The sequence below is a fragment of the Scleropages formosus genome, chromosome 10 (assembly GCF_900964775.1).
Source record: "Scleropages formosus chromosome 10, fSclFor1.1, whole genome shotgun sequence".
Taxonomy (NCBI): Eukaryota; Metazoa; Chordata; class Actinopteri; order Osteoglossiformes; family Osteoglossidae; genus Scleropages; species Scleropages formosus.
Window position 1 is genome coordinate 18436310 of NC_041815.1, and position 20900 is coordinate 18457209.

Genomic DNA, 20900 nt, shown 5'->3' on the forward strand with positions numbered 1-20900 from the left:
CATCTCCTCATCGTTTTACCGCCGCCGGATCGAGGAGAGCGTAAAGACTCATGTAGAGAACGCCGGACAGCACAAAAAGTCACTCTCTGTGTGTGTATTGTAGTTCAGCTAAAACTAAAGTGCACCTAAAGAGCAGATATAACAAACGAAACCGCACATACACAAAGTTATGGTTTTTGTGTGTGTGTGTGTGTGTGTGTGTGTTTACATGTGCTTATAACTTTGCCATTTTACCCTTTTAATGCATTGACAACACATAACACACGTAACCGTGTGTGTGTGTGTGTGGGAGGAGGAAGCGTTAATGCTACATGTTTATTTTCCTAAGTTCTTGGAATGGGCCACATCCTTTCTCAGAGACGCTGTATCTAGGAACACCGTGATGTCACATCGGTTACTAAGCGCGAGTAAATAATGGATGGCCTGGACACCTGTATCTCCCCGCAGTTGTGGGCGATGATCGTACTCGGCTAACAGAAAGCCAGAGCAAGTAAAACAACACCATAAAATAACCCTTTAGGGGACGGACCTCGGGTTCTGATTTTCTCGTACCGTATTTGCTTTTCTCCATTCAAACCTAATGCAGGACCTGAAGTTGCTGAGGACATTTTTGCCCTCTGATCATCAGAACCAATAGATGACACAGAATACTCAAGCCCCTACATGTTAATTGCATGAACCTCCTTCCATGCCAACACAGTTTATACAGTGCACCGGTCTCCAATCCATGATGGACTGGAGACCAGTGCACTGTATAAACTGCGTTGGCATGGAAGGAGGTTCATGCAATTAACATGTAGGGATTTGAGTTAATGTGTGATATTGTGATTTTAATAAATGCAGACTAAATGCAAGTTCTTCTACTGCTTAAGTTAAAAAGAGTGACATCATATTACGTTCAATTTCTTGTCTTTCTTTAAATGGATTTGCTACCATTAACATTGTGAAATTCCTGCATTTGCAGATTGTGCGAAAATCCTGTAGAATTCATTTGAAGTGCTGTGTGGTTCAATTTCATTTTGCTAATGTGTCAGATTTTTGCTTGACTTTCAGCCCCTATGTAGCAACTGTCATTAAAATAAAGTGATAATTAGCTTAAAATGAAAATCTTTCCAGCATCAGTCACAAAGTGTCCGCTAGTGCATGTACACCTCAGCTAAGCATGATTAGGTATCAAGGTATAAATGCCAGTGAGAGTTTCTGCAAAACCATCTAAGTAAATGAGTTTAAATTGTAGTGAATAAATCAATACAAAAACTTTCTCAAACTTAATAAGGAATAATAGACACTAATGGATTTATGGTGTGAGCAAACTAAATGTTGCATTTGTCCTCCCCTACTCTAACAGCAATATAAATCTCAAGTCAGTGTATGACTCAACGAAAAAAAAAAATGTATATGAAAACGATTTTTGCATTCTGTGCCATTTATCGGTTCCCTGAATTACTTTGAAGAGTTGCAAAATTAAGTGGGTAGACTAGCTGTCCATTAGTGTGAAAAAGAAACAATGTCTGCGAGATGGCTGTACATTGTGTCAGTATTTCAAACAAAGCTTTATGGCTGATCTTTGATTAAGCAGTCAGTCAAATATTATTTCACAAAGGACATTTTTACAGTGTCTTTGTTTCTTTCATGATAATAATACACATTTGCAACATTTGTAATTCCATGATTTATGTCAAAGCTCCATCTGACTGCCTTCTAATCAGAGCCAAAAGGTAACTGAAGGCAAATAAAAATCATCCTTGTGACTTAAGAAAACATTCATTCACTCACTCACTCACTCACTGTCATTATCCACTTTTCCAAGTCAGGGTCAAGGTGGTCTACAGCCTATCCCAGAAACCCAGGATGAGACAGAACAGTTGGGTACCCCATGGACAGGCTGGTAGTTCACTTGAGAAAAGACTGACATGAGGAACAATCCCCTTTTCCATGGAAAAAGTCAATCTGAAAGAGGATGAGACAGGACAAGAAACTAAGAAGAAGCATTTAAGTGAACAAGACTTGAGTTTCCTAATACAATTGAGTGATTAAGAGGACTTAGTGAATAATGTCCAGGATGCACCCGGAGGGCAAAAGTTTACAATTTTGCATCGATCCACCACAAAGGCAGCTCAGACTCTATCTCTAGATTCCACATGGTTTGACAAGATCATTTGTTTCATTTGACTGCAATGAATATACTTATCTATTCCAATAAAGTAGAAATTTGGTTGAAAAGAGAAGGTTATCGCTTTAGGGATCAGACCAGACTATGTTGTATAGTGTTGTATGCATTACAGCTCCAATGAGAGGTCATATAAAGAAACAAATATGTCAACGCTGTACACCATTTTCAAATGGTATGCAGTTTGAAGAAGTATCTATAGTCTTCTATCCGGCATTTAAGATGTCTCGTAGACGCTGGTGGTGGAGCAGTGCTTTGCATCTCTAATTTTCAAAGATGCTTTGAGGGAATCATTAGACGAAACCCAAGCCCATGCAAGATATGTACAGGCTCACTAATCTCGATTCTTGTGCATGAGTTGTTTTCTGCAGCCCCACCTCCATGGCTCTTTTGTCCAAAAGTGTCCCAGTGTTGGCGGCTCAACAACCTCTCTCGACAGCAGGTGTGACTTCTCCAGCACACTCAAAGCCAAGAAAGAAAGTACAACATGCATTCACCCAAATGCACAAACACACTAACACTTCCAACTCCTGAAATGACTGTTGAATCAAACTGAACACACAATAATCTTCCCAGATTTCAGTTTCTGAATTCAGTTGAGTTCAGTAATTTTTTGGCAAAGTATCTATAAATTCAGTATTGATTATTAACAGACGGGAGGATGCGGTGGTGCGGCGGGTTTGGCCAGGGCCTGCTGTGTGGCGCGTCTGGGGTTTGAGCACTGCTTGGTGTGCCTTGTGGCAGGCTGGCATCCCGCCCTGGGTGTGTCCTTTGCGCCCTCTGTTGCCAGGTTAGGCTCAGGTTCGCCTCAACCCCGCTAGGGACAAACAGTTGTAGACATTGTGTGTGTTATTAACAGATGGTCAAAATTAGAGTGACTATCTTTATGTTCAGTCTTCACATCAAAACCATTTCAAGTGTAAATTTAAAAGTGGAGTCAAAGTTAACAAAACAATATGTGTAGGTAATTAGAGCTAACAAGCTATACAGGGTTGACAAGTAATTGTAGTGGGAGTGTCAGGTACAGGCACTGGACCAGAAGTGATTTTGTAATTTGAACATATTCATGTGGAGGATAGACAATACATAGAAAATTACTCAAGTCCATTGTAAGAAACGTTTACAGAAACCGTTCTACATTGCAAAGCACGTGTTGTCCTCAGCTCCCCATACAAGTATGTAAACCCATGAGATCATGGAAACTCCACGGAGGTCAGATTCAAAATGAAATCTTGCAGATGTGAGAGAACAGCGTTAGCCACTCATTTCCCTTCTTTGTCATCCTTTCTTTATGGTCTTTTGTTGGAGTAACATGTTATTCCTTTGATGATATGATAATAACTACAGAATAATATCAGATGTTTAAATTTCATTATATTATGTTGAATAAAGAGCCAAATGTTTTCTCTGAGTTTGTCATTCTCCTCAAGGTACTATCCGGATCCAGCACTGGTTAGCTGCTGAGATCTGGAAAGATCAGGCATTTTTTGGGTTGGTATGGTCATAAGTCCAGTTCATCATTCTCATAATGATCACACCAATGAAAATATTGCACATTCCAATTTAAACCTCTAGGTTCAAAGTGAAAAAAAAATTCTCTATAGTAATTTTTGCCTTAAATTCACATTTATGCATTTGGCAAATGCTTCAAACAACATACAACACAGACTGTACAAAAATGCGTTCAACAATGGATGAACACAAACACAATTAGGGAAACACGGCATGTTTGAATGTTGCTGCTGTTTAGGTAATACATGTTGCTTACCTGTGCCATGCAAATACAAATTCAAAAACAATTGTAATAGATGGTGGTGGAGTAACATCTGGAGCTGTCAAGGCAGCAGGTGGGAAAATAGGTCAAAATGAGAGGGATTTGTGGCCATTTTGAATGTGTGGAAAAATTCAGCAGTTCTGAGGGACTGGGGAGTTCATCCCACCACATCAGGGTCAAAACTGTAAACATTAGGTAGAGCACAGTATTGTGGGGTTTGTAGGAATTTGTAAGAGTGCTGATCCTTAGCCCGTCTCTTGTCAGCTGTAACCAGAGTCTTGAACTTGATACTGACACCTACAGGAAGCCAATGGAGAAAAATGAAGATGGGAGGCCAGGTCTAACACAGGCCTAGCACAACTCCAAGAGAGATATGGAGGGCGATAACAACCAGTTAGCATAGTATTGATGGTGAACTCCTTGAAAGATATAGTAAAAAACAGTTTCCAACCTCGATTTGAAGACAGCGATAGAGGGCAGAGGTGAAGCAGAAGCAGGCAGCACCTTGGAGTGCATCGTGGTTGAGGCACCCTGTAGATGAATGCTCCGCCACCAGAGCAGGCGGATCTTCTTTAACTCTGTAAACCAAATTTAGCCCCTGACAATTTTAATATAATCTAGATGATAATAATAAAAGGTATATTTAAATGCTGTGTGGGTAAAATGGTGAAGTACACCATGGTATGTGGCATAGGGAAAGTGATGATGCAATTTGGGAACATTACCACTAGTGGCCGCTAACGCGCAAACACAAGGTTCGCAGAGAATCGGCTCCCACGTACCGTCTGTTTCGGATATAACTGCACAATTGTAACATTTTTCAGCTAACACAAACGCCTCTTCAAAGATATTATAAAGTTATTTAAAGCATGAATCAAGGAAAGCATGCTACTCAAGTCGGGACTGAACTTGAACGCAGTTGCAGTTACACAGTACATAGGCCCAGGCGGAAAGGTGGTACGTCAGAGGATGGAAGGTGGACGATGGAATGGAATAACATCTGCATATGTACAAAAACTTACAGCAAGGGTTCTTTTTTCACTTAGAGTGAAAATATGAGGATGGTTAGATTTTCATTTGAAGAACTTTTTCTTTGTTTTCCGTAGACCAATAAAAGAAAATAGCAGCTCATCTGTGAGTGGTGTTTTGGAATACTAGGTGTTCTGTAAAAAAGGCATTTAAGTAAATGAGGTGGATGACTTTCACTGATATGCACTGAAGGGAGAACTAGAAGAACTAGTTTGAATTAGGCGACGTTTACTTATTTTTCTGTCTGGCAGCCGCTCAAATTGGCCGAAGCTCCAGTATCTAAGTGTTTGAATGAATGTTACTGAAGGTATATTCCCATTATATTGTAACGACCTGCATTACTGTGTTTTAGCGGGAAATGTGTTTAATGTAAATAGTTGCATTATGGGGAAAAATTAGTATAGTAGGTGTGCAACCACTGGGGGGACATAGGGGCAAAATGATGGGGTGAGCATGTTTGCCTGTGGGAAAGAGAGAACCTAGGGGTGTTAAATAGGCTGGGAAGGCTGGCTTGAAGTGCAGGTCCTTGAGAAAGTGGGGTTCTTGGACCAAGAGCATTATTTCCCTGTGTGCTGGTATTCAAATAAAATGTTTGCAATGAATGCTCCCTGTGTGTCCTTTTTTGTCCCATCCAAACCCAGACTGCTGTGTGCCACAATATATTGCATGTTATGTGTCCTTGTGTTAAGTAGCAAGAATCATAATTTTAATTTTTCCCCCTTATTTTTCTATCGCATAAGATCAAGCTGCCCTAAATGACCTGCTGCATTAAAAATAATCTCCTTAAGTTCATGTAGGTTCATAAAAGTGACAGCTGACAGGTTGAGACAACACACATGTCAAATAAATTCTCCAAAACAAAGCATAAGTTAATTCATTAAAATCCCTCCTAGGTATTTCAGACTAGCGTATGCCTTGCTATGATATTAACGGTTACATCAATCATACTGCGGAAACCGTACGAGTGGATTATAATATGATGTACTGATTTTGTATAACCATTTTTAAATTTCCATTGTCTACCTGGTAAACACAAACTTTTTCATGTCGTTAAATATGGTTTTTCCACAAATCAGCACTTGGTGTGCCTATATAAGAAAAGAAATCGTCACACTGTGCATATTTAAGAGATACTGAATCCACCTGAGAGATGTTTTTCTGGTCCGCTTACTTGCAACACGCACTTCCGTGAGATGGTCTGCTGGAGCGTCACCTTGCAACCCGAAGGTTCCAGGTTCGAGTCCCGCTGCTGTTGTAGTCCCTTTAGTTGAGGTACTTCCCTTGAATTGTTACTGTGAGAAGACCTTTTTATTGTACTTTACCTTTGCGCATGTATTTGGACAGACAGACCTTGGGTGCCGGCAGGATATTTGGAACATCGGCAGCGGCTCCAACAATGTGAGTCTTCATCAGGTAAAAAAAGAGCAGCTACTAATCCTATGTTTTCCAGCTGCTGTAATAACAAAAATGTTGCTTTTTTGTATATTTATTAACTGTGTAGCAAATCCGTGTATGAAAACAAGATCAGATTGAATCAGACTGAATGTGGGTGGCCTGGTGGCACAGTAAGTAGCGCTGCTGTCTCACAGCACCTAGGTGGTGCGAGAGGCCATGGATTCAATCCCCGCTCAGTCTGTGTGGAGTTTGTATGTTCTCCCCATGTCTGTGTGGGTTTTCTACGGGTGCTCTGGTTTCCTCCCACAGTCCAAAGACATGCTGTTCAGGTTCCCCCATAGTGTGAGTGACAGAGAGAGTTTGTTCCACTGATGTATGGATGAGTGACCCAGTGTAAGTAGTGTATCTAGCAGTGTAAGTCACCACGGTGAATAAGGTGTGTGGGCTGATAACACTACATAAAGTTCATTGGAAGTTGCTTTGGAGAAAAGTGTCTGCTAAATAAATGTAAATCAAATGATGTTCTAAGACAATTTAGTACTCTATCTTTTCAAAAAGTATTGTATGGTTCCTCCTTGGTTTAAAGCTCTTTTAGTAAGACAACAACAAGTCACATCCTATGCTTTTATGTATGACACAGTATTATGAATAAGTCTGTTAGGGCGCTGCTTACATTTTCATTCCATTCCAGTGAAATGGGGAAACATGATGGTGCAGCAGGTAGTGCTGGTGGCTCACACCTGGGCTATGGGTGCAGGCACAGGTTTGCACCCAGCTCAGTCTGTGAGAAGTTTGCATGTTTGCTTGTACTTGTGTTTAAAAATCTCATGAATGTGGCCTTTTAGGCAATGCTTGAACTAGTGTGACTGGCACTAAGAATCATGCCATGTTTAAAGTCACTGAGATCACATAGTTTGTCCATTTTTTCAACTGCAATGTTTATTACAACAGAAAATTTACTTCTTAAGGCAGTCTGCATGCTTTTTATATTAAGTCACAGCAATGCAAGTGGCCAGGTATATCTAATGAAGAGGCCAGTTAGTGTGTATTGTAGAATATATTTTTCTTTTTTTAAGATAAATAGGCTGTTTATAATGACATTGTACTTGCATCCCATGCGATGGACTGATATCTCATCTTGGGTGTACCCACCTTCGGCTTTCTGCCAGTGAATACATGATAATCTCTGGACCCTGACTGGCACAAGCAGTTAATGGAAATAGATGGATGAATGGTACTTGCAATAATCAGATGGAGGGATGGCTTTATAATGCATGAATTTTGTGGCCTGAGAGAATTTTATGGCCAAGATTCTGTCAAACCTGCCACCTGCCTCAAAAATGTGGAACTACTTTGTTACTTTAGTGTTTATTGCTGCCATCCTGTTCACAGTTAAGGTAGGGCCTCGGATTCCTTGAATTTCAGAAAAAGTAAAAAAAGGGAAAATAATAATATGGCAGAAAAAAAATCAACCTTTGAATCATAATTTGCAGTTTTAGCGGATGAACTGATTTGAGTTTGACTTCTGTTTAAGTTATAGTGGGTTTTAGAAGAATATTTTGGTCATCAATGCATACAATGTGTCAATGTGTATAAAAGCAAAAATTGTCTCGCTACCTCAAAACAAGTGAGGGGTTAGTGGTTGGATGTTTTTAATACTTTAACCTTTTTACATAACAGTTAAACAGTTTCGCTGAATTTACTGAAACTGTACCCCTGTATCTTTCTGTTTTGCTGTTGTTTAGTGTAACTCATGGAACAGCTGAAATATAGTCTTAATAACTCTGCGGTATGATAAACCAGTTGCTTATCATTTTGGCAAAAACGATTCAGAGTGGATTTACTGATAGGATTGTTCTCTGAAGTCAGGAAAACTGTGTATGCAAAAATTTTTTGTAGCCCTTTACTTCTGGGAAATAAGCTAAATTGTGAAAACTTTTTTGTGGTTTCTACTTTACCTAGCAATGGGGAGAACTATGAAACACATGCTTGAAGAATGGAACAGGTACAGGGAGGAATGCCTGCTAAATATGAGTACAGACCCCAGTCCTTCAGGTAATAAACTAAAAAGCCATCTGGTGTCCTACAGCGAGGGACAGAAGGCTAAAATTAATGAGCATTTCAGTGTTATTTGCAATACATTATTCTGCCTCCAAAATATTAAAGGTTTGTTTTCATATCTGAACATGCTTAGAGTTTAACCATCTCGAGAGTTAAATGAAAAATATGGACTTTTCGTGAAAAGAATTTTTGGAGTCTTACAGTAAAACTTTACTCTTGGATATGCATTATGTCTTCGGGGAAAAGTAGTGCTGACCCAGTTTACAGGGGAAATGAAATTTAAAATAAAAATATTGAGAAACATTTTGAAACATCTTGGAACTACAAACTTTTATATTTAACAAAAATTTCTAAAACAATGTTCAAGTAACATTCAGTGCACTTTTTACATGAAAATCAAATCTTCACATAGAAACATTGAAACCTTCTTTTTTCAGGCTTATTCTGTGGGCGCATGTTTGACCAGTACGCTTGCTGGGCAGATGGGATGCCAAACACTACAGTAAAAGTACCCTGTCCGTGGTACCTTCCCTGGTATGATCAAGGTGCATATACAAGGTGCATTAACAAGGATGTTAACATTTCAAGAGTCATTCTTCTTGTGGGTGGGGATGCTGTGTTTTAGAGCCTCTATCTGACAGATGGTTAACAGGTGGCAACCATGGCTAACACCAAGGCTTGTGGAAATAACCCCACCTAATTTGTGTCTCATGTGACTTTGCAGTGAAAAATGGTTTTGTGCTCAGAGAATGTGGGGCAGATGGCCAGTGGGCCACCAGTAAAACCAGCCTCACCTGGCGAGATCACTCCCAGTGCGACACAAGCATCAGCCAGCAAACCGCACAGGTATGCATGACAACGAGCTACGTAGCTCAATACCCTTAGTGTTTCACAGTTATATCTTATATCGACCAGTTGATACCAAGTTCCAGGCAAGAATAATGGCTACAGTTTGTATGTATGTATGTATAAATCTAAGAAAGAAAGAAAGAAAGGCTCATTGTCTTTGATTATGGGATTACTTTTCCTCACTACAAGAACTGATTTAACTACAGCTATTACAACATTTCTGGAAGTTTCTGTAGTACCTGCCTAACCTACATGGTCATTGTACACACAGTTGGCTGATTTTGAATTTTAGCCTTAGTAAATTATTCTGAATACACAGTTCATGGTATTGGCACACTGTTTTACAAGGCCACCCCTGCAAATACTTGTCAGCCAGGGGCAGCTAGTAGTGTAGTGATTACTGCTGCTGCATTTGAATCCAAAGGGCAGAGGTTCTAGTCTTACCTGGTGCTTTAATACCCATGATAAAGGTCCTTCAGCTAAAATTGCTCCAGTTCAGATTACCCAGTTGTATAGATAATTGTAAGCTGCTTTGGAGAAAAGCATCAGCTAAATGAAATATTGTAACCTGGATTCAACATGCATTGGTAGCTGTTTATAGGGTAGAACTTCTGTAGTGAACATGCACTATTTCTATAATTCAATCCCTGTGAATACAATGAATACAAATGATTTAATTTAGGATGAATTATAATTCTTTCTGCTGTTTGGCAATCCACTGGCCTTATATTTCACACAGTATAAGACCAATAACATTTTACAGACTTTGAAATTTATAAAAGACTGCAATTCAGAATGACATATTTCTCCTTTTTCACAGGAAAACCAAATGATGATCTTGGCCTACTTCCAAGTGGTGTATACCGTGGGCTATTCACTGTCTCTTACCAGTCTTTCATTGGCTCTTGTCATTCTACTGACCTTCAGGTAGACACCAGCTGACAGCACGCTGCTTCCTGACATGCATATTCAGCAAAACAGTGAAAACAAACTTAGGGTTCTATGGCAGAGGATTTGATTATTCCTGAACCTGAAGGGCTGCAACCCATCAGGTTTCAGAGAAAATATTATCAAATTTATTCATTAATTATGATTAAGAGCCAAAGTATCCAACATTTACCCCAGCCTTCAAGGACCAGGCCAGGAGCATCTTGCATGTGGCAGATTTAGTCTCACATTTAAAGTAGCCCTTTGTGTTGCCAAGGTAATACATATTGTTGCTGTGTAAATGAAAGAAAAAGTGTTGTGGAAATGCACTGGTATATCATAATGTACAGTCATTGCCTAGTCAACGTCATATACGGACACTTATGGATATTTTTGGACCATGTTCATTAATGCACACTTTAGTGATCATGCTCACAAGCACTCTGGCATTAAAAATCCCATATTAGACCTATAAATAATATTGCTTCTGTGCAGACGGTGGCATAGCTTGCTCATGTGCATTACTTACATGTAGTATTTGTATTAACCCTGAATTAGTCCAGTAAACCCCTCTGCACTAATTTCTAATTCATTGTAAGTTGGCTTTGTTGCACTAAGTTGTTTTAAACAAAAACATCAGCCCAGTAAAGAATTATGTTTTGGTTACTGCTGCTCTTAGCTGCTGGTTGAAGGGCTTTACTTACATGACTCGTGGTCTTTTCCGAAAGGAGCCATTTCAACGGATACATAGTCATTGGTTTTACTGAGCATTTGTTCTCTAATTATTATCAAAACACAACACAGATAGTGCAGCACATGGAGATGAAAACACAAAAAAGGAGTTTTCAGCAGTAGTTGCATGAGCACCAATCTAAGCTCTGCAATGTTATGACTACTGTCCTTTTTTAATTTACGTTGCAACTCTGGTTCTTATTTTTTAATGTGTAACATGTATCTATATATAACACATATACACACACACACACACACATTTTCAGAACCGCTTGTCCCATACGGGGTCACGGGGAACCGGAGCCTACCCGGCAACACAGGGCGTAAGGCCGGAGGGGGAAGGGGACACACCCAGGACGGGACGCCAGTCCGCCGCAAGGCACCCCAAGCGGGACTCGAACCCCAGACCCACCGGAGAGCAGGACTGTGGTCCAACCCACTGCACCACTGCACCCCCTGTATAACACATATATATATATATATATATATGGCATCATATTTTGTATGAATTTTTTGTCATTTGGATGATAAGGTTCCCTGTTTTGCAGGAAGCTGAGATGCACACGAAACTTCATACATGCGAATCTCTTCACCTCTTTCATCCTACGTGCTGTTTCCATCTTGGCACGTGACCGTATGCTCCAGAGGAAAACTCCTGAGTTCCACAGCAGCCGTGATGTCCTCGAAGCACTGAATGATCAGGTAAAGCCTTAACAAATGTGCAGACAACATGATTTTCAAAACTGCACAACAATACACATCAGTCGCAGACTTTTTTCTAATATATTGTATTTAAATTAGTGGACCAAACACACAAACATCTTTTGTGTCTGAATAACATTCTTCTTGAGATCTCACACTCAATCGTTGCTGCAATGGACTGTTAACAGACAAGTTGCATTGGTTCATTGATATCTTACCTTGGTTTCCAGGCTCTAGCAGGTTGCCGTGTTGCCCAAATACTCATGCAGTACTGTGTCGGTGCGAACTACTGCTGGCTGCTGGTGGAAGGGGTGTACCTACACAATCTCCTTGTACTGATGGTCTTTTCTGAAAGGAGCCATTTTCATGGATACATAATCATCGGATGGGGTCAGTGCAAATGCTCATTGATGGAGGTTTTATAAATTGCTTTTTAACCATATACATTAAACAATTTTTTTGGAGAGCATACAAAATTCAGAGTTACTCCACATTGCTTAAGAATATTGTACATTAACACAGGCTTCATTTTTTGTTGTGAAGTAAATGTTTTTTACCTGGGAGAAGCATGCTAATACAGACAGATGGTGTTGGATTGAAACCCACAACACTGGAACCTACCCGGGAGTTGTACTGCTCACAAATCAATCTTTTCTTCATGGATTTCAAATGTTAAATATTAATTTAATTTGTTTGGGGGGGGCATGGTGCACAGTGGCAAGAATGGGTGCTTCACATGGCCTGGACTGTGCAGTCAGGTATGGTTTTGATCCCCATTCAGTCCAGTGGAGTGTGCATTCTCTCCATGTTCACATGGGATTTCTCCACAGTGTCAATAGTGCCTCACCACGTAAACATTCTATAATTTTGTGATTTAGCTGACATATTTATCCAACGCAACTAACATACATAACTAGATACTCTACTAGAGCAATTTAAATGAAACATTGTATTTAAAAAGAACCACCTTTGGATTTGAACAAGCAGGCTTCAGGTTACAAATCCATGTCATCAAACACTATACATTTGTGCTTGCTGCCCATTTTGCTCTCAGTGAAAATCCCCATAATGACATTGCGCTTGACATCCCACCCAATATCATAATGAATCCTCCACTGCTGTAACTTTTACTCTGAAAAAGTAAGTGTAGTGTGTGAAGTGTAGCTGTTTTTCATGCTTCCTATAGGAACTCCAGTGCTATTTGTGGTGCCCTGGACCGTGGCCCGTTACCTGTATGAGAACATCAGGTAAGTAGGCTCTGTGTTGTGGAAAAGGACTGGCATGTCAAAGAGACAAATGTCAGTTACTTTTGTCTAAATCTGCCTGTTTGTTTGTTTGTTTTCACAGTAGTTCAGCACCAGGAAATGTTTTGGAACTGTTGACTCCAGTTTCTTAAACATGATTCTCCTTGGTGTGCTTAAGACATTTTTTAGACATAAATTGCTGATTATATTTGTTTGTTCATGCTCTTAACAGTTGATGTCATTGGTCAATGTTAACTTTAACTATAGTGTCATGGTTGGGCCCTGAAGCTAAAATAGCATTCTGTCATCTGGGAAAAAAAATTTAAGTAGAAAATAAAAGTAGAAAAATGACTTTGAAAACAAGATTTTGATAATGATGTATAACTTGTCACATCTTGTGACATCTGACTAAAGATGAGCTAATAAAATTCCATTTTAAATTTTTTTGAAGATGCTGGGAGATAAATGAAAACATGGTGCACTGGTGGATCATCCGCTCACCCATAGTGTTGGCAATTTTCGTAAGTTTTTCACAGGATGGTCATTCACATCATAACCAAAAGTCATACTACCTTATGTAATAATATATTTAAAGCTCATCTGATATAAGAAATTAGTTTTATTGTAATATTGGGTGAACTCATTTCCAGATAGTGTATAAAACCAGGAACTATCACTCCAGGTAGTTTAATGGTCTTGCTTTAATGTTTGGGATACAAACATTTCAGCTAGAAATCACATTACAGGACTATACTGCAATGTTTTCCTGATTGGTGGTTGAAGTCCCTGCTGAAAAAAAGAAAGCATACTGTACTGAAGAGATTCCTTTAAAAATGTTTTTTTAGCATTTTGGTAAACAGTGAAGAGCAAGTGTGGGGCAGCAGTCTGTTTTTAGTTATGCTGTGTTGCTGGGAAGAATGGATTTAAACTCTACAAATTTTCCTCAGATTGCCTTTTTATTAAAAACTTTGAATAACCAGTGTTTTTGACAAGGATAAAAGAAAAAATGTGACGATTTTTGCTGTTTATAGTATGGCATTGACCTACCAGCCTTATCCAATTAGACATAAGCAGTGTAGTATATGAAAAGGAGAAGTTTATTTTGTCAGTAAAACATTGAATGAACCTTGGACCTGCAGTATAAGGATACAGATGTTTTCTTGCCAAAGTAAATGGCATTAGGACATTGTTAAATTTTTACTGTTTCTAATTGGTTAGAAAACCTTTTTGATACAGGTCAGTGCAAGACAGAGTAGATGCATCATACCCATGTTTCAGTTATTTACATTTTTCTCTCCCTGTTTCCAATTACTTTTTTGCAGATCAACTTCTTCATATTTACTCGAATCATACAGATATTGATTTCCAAATTAAAAGCACATCAGATGAGGTATACTGATTATAAATTCAGGTAAGAAGTTCCTTCATTTGTGTCATATCTGCTTCATTTCCAAACTGGTGACAGTATATTTTTGACCATCTGAGTTTGGGGTTGTCTTCATTTAACCAGGAGTTCCCATAGGTGGACAAAAAGCTGACGCTGTCATCAGATTCCACTTGGTGCAATACAAGGAATCTAAATTCACATAAATGGAATCAGTCAAAACAGTTTTCCTGGCACACTTTGTAAAGGTGGTGTTGTTAGTTTCTTAGTCCACCTAAATCTTAACAGTCATAAATGCATTTCACTTTAAAGCTGTAATTATTTCAGTTATCATTTTGACTTTATTTAAATGGTTACAACTCCTTCTAGATGTTTGGTCCTGTATGGACTTGAGTGTGAAGGAGCCACGCATAAAAGGAAAAAATATGATGTTAAATGTACATATTGTCCGGATACTGTACCAGGAAACAAAACTACATGATTTTTGGTAAGGATTTACATTTATTCATTCAGCTGACACTTGTCTCGAAAACCACTTACAATTTTGATCTAGTTACCCATTTAGACAGCTGGGTAATTTTACTAGAACAACCTACAGTAAGTACCTTGCTCAAGGGTACTACAGCCAGCAAGGGGGATCAGGCCTGTAACCTTTCGGTCCAAAGGCAGCATCTCTAACCACTACACTACCAGCTGCTTAGGGTTAGAGAAGATTGGTGCAAATATAGTGACTTTATACAAGTATATACAAGTGGGTTGTTCAGAGGGGAGAAAGAAAAATCTATCTTTTCTGGAGTGTGACAACCCAAAGCCTGGAAAAGAAAAGTGGCAATGCCAAAAGACTCTTCCTGTTACAGCATACAGTATATAATGATATAATACACACACACACACACACACACATTTTCAGAACCGCTTGTCCCTTACGGGGTCACGGGGAACCGGAGCCTACCCGGCAACACAGGGCGTAAGGCCAGAGGGGGAGGGGACACACCCAGGACAGGACGCCAGTCTGCCGCAAGGCACCCCAAGCGGGACTTGAACCCCAGACCCACCAGAGAGCAGGACTGCGGTCTAACCCACTGCGCCACTGCACCCCCTCATGATATAATATAATAATAATAATGTAATGTGCTAATAAGAATGAAATGTTTGGGTTTAATAGGGGGGGCGGTAGCGCAGTGGGTTGGACCGGGTCCTGCTCTCTAGTGGGTCTGGGGTTCGAGTCCTGCTTGGGGTGCCTTGCGGCGGACTGGCGTCTCATCCTGGGTGTGTCCCCTCCCCCTCCGGCCTTACACCCTGTGTTGCTGGGTAGGCTCCAGTTCCCCGCAACCCCCTATGGGACAAGAGGTTCAGAAAGTGTGTGTGTGTGTTTGGGTTTAACTTGGCGTTCAACATTTTAATTATTAGTTTTCATGCAGAAATCTTGTGGTGAGGACAAAATGTGTGCTTTCTGGTCTTGCAGTGAGCAAAGGCAAATTCAGTTATTCACATGACTAATTTAAGATAGAAGTAGCACTGATTCTTCCTTTCTGAAGCTAATTTTGTCCAGCCAGCTCCAAATTACTGAAGACAATGGAGGGCTCTTCCATTGCCAGCTAAATCACATCAGTGTCCCTGTGCAGGGCATTATGTTCAGCTCTCACGTCTCCACAAATGACAGTGAAGAAGTGTGACCTTAAGAAATATTTATTACATTTACATTTATTCATTTAGCAGACACCTCCTAATCTGCTTACAGGTTCAGAGCTAAAAAACCATTTTATAAATTTGTTTTTGTGTTTTCATTATCAAGCGCATTTATTCAGTTTCCTAACTCATAGCTGAAATTCAGTGTATGGAAAGCCAAATGTTGGACAATATTTCAGGCTGGCAAAATCTACACTGACCCTGATACCCCTGCTGGGCATTCATGAAGTTTTGTTTGCCATCATGGCTGTGGAGCAGACAGGTGGAATGCTGCGAAACATCAACCTCTTTTTTCATCTTTTCTTCAACTCTTTCCAGGTAAATCCGTGTTCCACTGCTGCAGACATACACTCACCATCCACTTTAGTAGGTACAGCTAGCTAGTACTGAGCAGAACCCCTTTTTTTCTCCAGATAGCCTAGATTCTCTAAGACATGGATTCAGCAAATGTCTATTGTGACCCAGTAGTATCACAAAGTTTCAGCAAATTTTTTAACATTAGTTCATGGTGCAAATCTCCAAGCTAGTGGATTTATGGATTCATACTGTTTAAACCTAATTCTAATGCAGGTTGTGTATTCTGAGATGCTATTCTGTCCACCACTGTTGTTCTGAGCTGTTATTTTCTTATTTGTGGCCTCTGTGTTAGCTTGTACAAAACTTTCCATTCTCCACTAACCTTTCTGACCAATAAGGTGTAATTAGATAAAAACACACACACACAATCTGAAATCACTTGTCCCAAGTGGGGTCACAGGGAGCCGCAGCCTAACCCGGCAACACAGGGCATAAGGCTAGAGAGCAAGGGGACACACCCATGACAGGATACCAATCCGTTGCAAGGCAACCCAAGAGGGATTCGAACCCCAGACCCACCAGAGAACAGGAACCAGTCAAACCCACTGCACCACCACTCTCCCCTCAAAGAAAATGCATTAAATTAATTCATTTTGCAAAAGGAATGTACAATAACTGCTGTTTAATTGAAACTTTTATCCATGGCATAGGGGAAACATGCAATATCCACACAGGCTGAATTGAGACTAAACCCAAATCTAATCATGTAGCCCTTTTCCTCTGAGACACCAGCGCTAGCCTCCGCACTCCCATGCTGCCAGACAGCATATACTATATACACTGTGTGAATGTATATTATACACTCATCTACACTTATATAGATAAGTTTTTTTTTTTTTACCAAAAAATACTACTAGGAGTTATGGAAATATTTTTCACAAAATTGGCTTTTTATCCTCTGCAGTAGTATTTTTTTGCTCATTACTTCCACAATGAGCATTTTGTTCTATAAAAAGAAACATGCTTTGCAAAGTGAAAAAGTACACAGCAATCTTGAGAAATTTATTTTCTGTGTCATAAACATCTGTGAGTGAAATCATTCAAATCTGTCAGAAAAAGGTTTAAAGATAAAGTGCAAATGGCCTTGGAAAGGTTGCAAAGGCAGAAAAAATAAATTGAAACCATGACTAAGTAAGGGAGGCATAGTGGCACGGTGGGCTTAGCCAGGTCTCATTCTCTGGTGTGTCTAGGGTTTGAGTCCTGTTTGGGGTGCCTTGTGATGGACTAGTGTCCCATCTTGGGTGTGTCCCCTCCCCTTTCAGCCTTGCACCCTGCATTGCTGGGTTAGGCTCCAGTTTGTTGCGACCCTGCTCGGGACAAGTGGTTTCAGTGTGTATAACTAATCATAAATAATAAGTTGCTGGGTGATTTATTGAAAGACTTATCAGCACTATTTGAGTGATGAGTAGATACGTGTTCATTCCTAAGACTCAGCAAACTTTACTTATTTCCTGCTCTTCTGTTAGGGCTTCTTGGTGGCCGTATTGTACTGTTTCATCAATAAAGAGGTGAGTAGAAAAAGACTGTAAGTATCTGTCCCTAATGTCTGTGCTGTGCTTGTGAAACTCTCCATGAATTATAAATGAACTAGTTTAAAAGTTTTCAGAAAAATTAAAAAAATATAAATCAGTGAAATGTTACTTTTAAATGTCTTTGACATTGCTTTCTTGGCTCCCATCCCTGTCATTTTTCATTTCTTCTTCATTAAATTCAATTTTTATTTGAAAGAAACAAAACAGAAAGCAGAAAGCAAAAAAAAAAAAAAAGAAAAGTGCCAATAATAGGGTAACTGGCAGTTATTTCCCAACTCTTAATAATAATGAGTTCTACAAGAATCTGAAAACAGTATCAATTTGTAAAATTTTTAAGAATAAATATGATTGCAATGCCAACTGCTGTCCTCCTCACCTGACCCCTACAGGTGCAGGCAGAGATAAAGAAGAAATGGGAAAGATGGAAATTAGGAGTGAGCGGTCTAGATGAGCAGCGTACCTGCAGTAACACGCCTCACGAGGGTACTGGTGCGGTTAACTGCAACCACAACCCTTTATGTCGGCTGGACTCTCAGCAAGCAGAAGACAAGGTGGACCAACAGTCTGGCCTTGAACATCTTCACATCCAGCCACCAGCGTCACCTCCCTGTGACTGACCGGGAAAAATTGTACTGTTACAACTCTTCCCAAAATCCAATGCCCTGCAGCATGGATAGTTTGGGGCAGTGGAGGCGAAGATTCTTTGGTCAGATTTATTGAGAGCTGTTGATGAAGGAATTGGGCTATTAGACACCATATTTACTATCTTTTAACCTAAATTTTGTTCAGAATTTGTACTCACAATTATGTTTAATTGTTTATCATTATTTTTAAATTATACTGTATTGAATGGAGGGGGGGCACAGTGGCATGGTGGGATTGGCCTGTATCCACCGTGTGGCAGGTCCAGGGTTTGAGCCCTGCCTGGGGTGCCCTGCGGCGGACTGGTGTCTTGCCCAAGGTGAGTCCCCCCTGGTCCTGTGCCCTGCGCTGTAGACGTTGGTTGGTTGGTTATATTGAATGGACTGTGATAATTTTGTTATCTTAAAGTATCAGCCCCACCCTTAAAATTGTGCAGAACTTGGTTCTTGCAGGATTTCCTTAAAGAACCATTTTAAAATTCTCTGATGTAGCCCAGAGTGTTGTTCCTCTTATTGGACTCTTGCTTGAAATGCCGGAGTTGTGGATAGTAGCTGACAGTTTTACCTTTGGTAATACAGCAGAACAGTCTGACACATCTCGCCTCTTTACGGCAACGATGGGAGATGGCAGAGAAGGGCCAAAGCAACTAATGAAGGTGGCAGTTGTTTTTCGTACGTGCGCACTCCTTTCCTCTCATCAAAGAGGATGCAAGCCGTATAAATCTAACCTTGCCAGTAACTGCTACTTCGGTCTTTTTTGACTTCACCCCGAAATGAGGATGTAACTTGATATCACAGTATCGCTGTTCTCTCTTTCTGTTGATGTAGTGCACTCTTTGTATTCTTCTCTCAAACGTACGTCAGTTTGCTAAATGAATAAATGTAAATGTAAATGTGCAAGTCAGTATTATAAACATATTTACTTCCTTGCTCTCACTTGCTTTTTGTTGATGAATTCTGTATGAAAACTCTGCACAGAGCCCCAAACCTTCTGAATCGATTTTGTTTCTATGTTGAATTAATTTATTAGCTGTCAACTAGTATTTGTAAGGTCTAAGTTTTCAGTAATTTTATGAGGACAGTTCTAAAATCATGTTGTTAAAAATTCAGTGCAACAGACGGAGGTGGACCCAGGTAGGTGCACAGCTATCGGTGGAGACAAGGGGGGGACTGGGAGAACTGGGAACAGATGGGTCGGGGCAGTGTTCCGGGGACGGCTGTGTCGTCCAGGGCCTTGGGATCGAGGGTACGGGCGTAACTGGGCTCGGGAACAGGGTCTGTGTCGGTCGGGGTCTCTCGTGGGTTGCCTCTCTCTCCTCTCTCTCTCTCTCGCTCTCTTCACTGGCGGGTCCGGTGGAAGAAATAGAGGCGGCAATCAGTCCCAGCTGCGGCTGTCTTACCTCAGACTCCGCCGCCTCGGCGTGTTACACTCAGCTTCATGTTTCTGATTGTTTATATCTTTCCAGCCTTCCATCACCACCATCACCAACTCATCTTCCTCTGTTGCACTATCCTTAACATTCTGCCAGAATTTACAAACCTTCCCTACCTCTTCCATCTCTTCTGTCTTACTAATCTCCCTCCCACCCACTCCAAAATTCTACAACTAATGTCTTTCTTTTAACCCTATCCTCCTCTCTCAATTCCCTTTCTCTCTCTGTCTTCATTTGCTGTTTCCTTCTTTAACTTCTCATCTTTCACTCTCTGCTTTGCTCCGGTTGCTTCCTATCGGCCTTTAAAACTGCCCACATATCACCACTGTTAAAAAAACCTTCTCCCAAACTCAATCCAAAATTACAGAGCAGTCTCTGTTTTCCCTTTTTTTTCAAAAACTCTTTAATGTGCTGTGAATAATGCCCTTGACGGTTACTAGTCTGAATTTTCTGCAATATGGTCCTCCTTGCAGTCCTACATTTCTTCTCTCCTCATCTCTTTCAATAGGCTTCCTGTTGCTGCCAGTATCATAACCTCTGATTACTGTCTCTGAGATGATAAAAGAAGCTCGTCCAGATACCTTCAGGTCCCGATTACTCCCTACACTCCAACAAGACTTCTGTGCTCTGCCACCTCCATCCGTTTGGTGGTCACACACATGAGAGGTCTAAAATCCAAAGTCCATAGGTGTCAGTTTTGGCTTCAATATGCTGGAGAGAGGTAGCTCTCTCCATTAGAACTATTGACTCCCTTTCAGTATTCAAGATGGGTCTCAATGCATCAGTTTCAAACCCCTTTCTCTTTGGGTCTCCAAGCTGCTCTAGAAATTTGCATTAAGTTATCTGTCACAGTCACCTTTTCATTTCCTATGAGTGTTATATGCAGCTACTCATGTAGTGTGTGTCAGTAACAAAGGTGATATTGGACAAGCTATCCATGCCTCAAGAATCGTGTCTGCATCCATTAACAGCTCCTTTGCT

General features: G+C 40.3%; 1 protein-coding gene across 1 annotated transcript; it reads left to right on the forward strand.

Annotated features, from left to right (window-relative positions):
- The first annotated feature begins 8332 nt into the window (after positions 1–8332).
- Positions 8333–18462, forward strand: gipr (gastric inhibitory polypeptide receptor). Its single transcript, XM_018742710.2, has 12 exons — positions 8333–8423; positions 8867–8974; positions 9154–9275; positions 10099–10205; positions 11486–11639; positions 11870–12029; positions 12826–12886; positions 13335–13404; positions 14206–14294; positions 16136–16274; positions 17780–17821; positions 18235–18462. The coding sequence occupies exons 1-12, from the start codon at positions 8333–8335 to the stop codon at positions 18460–18462; spliced, it is 1371 nt and encodes a 456-aa protein (XP_018598226.2).
- Positions 18463–20900: the final 2438 nt, after the last annotated feature.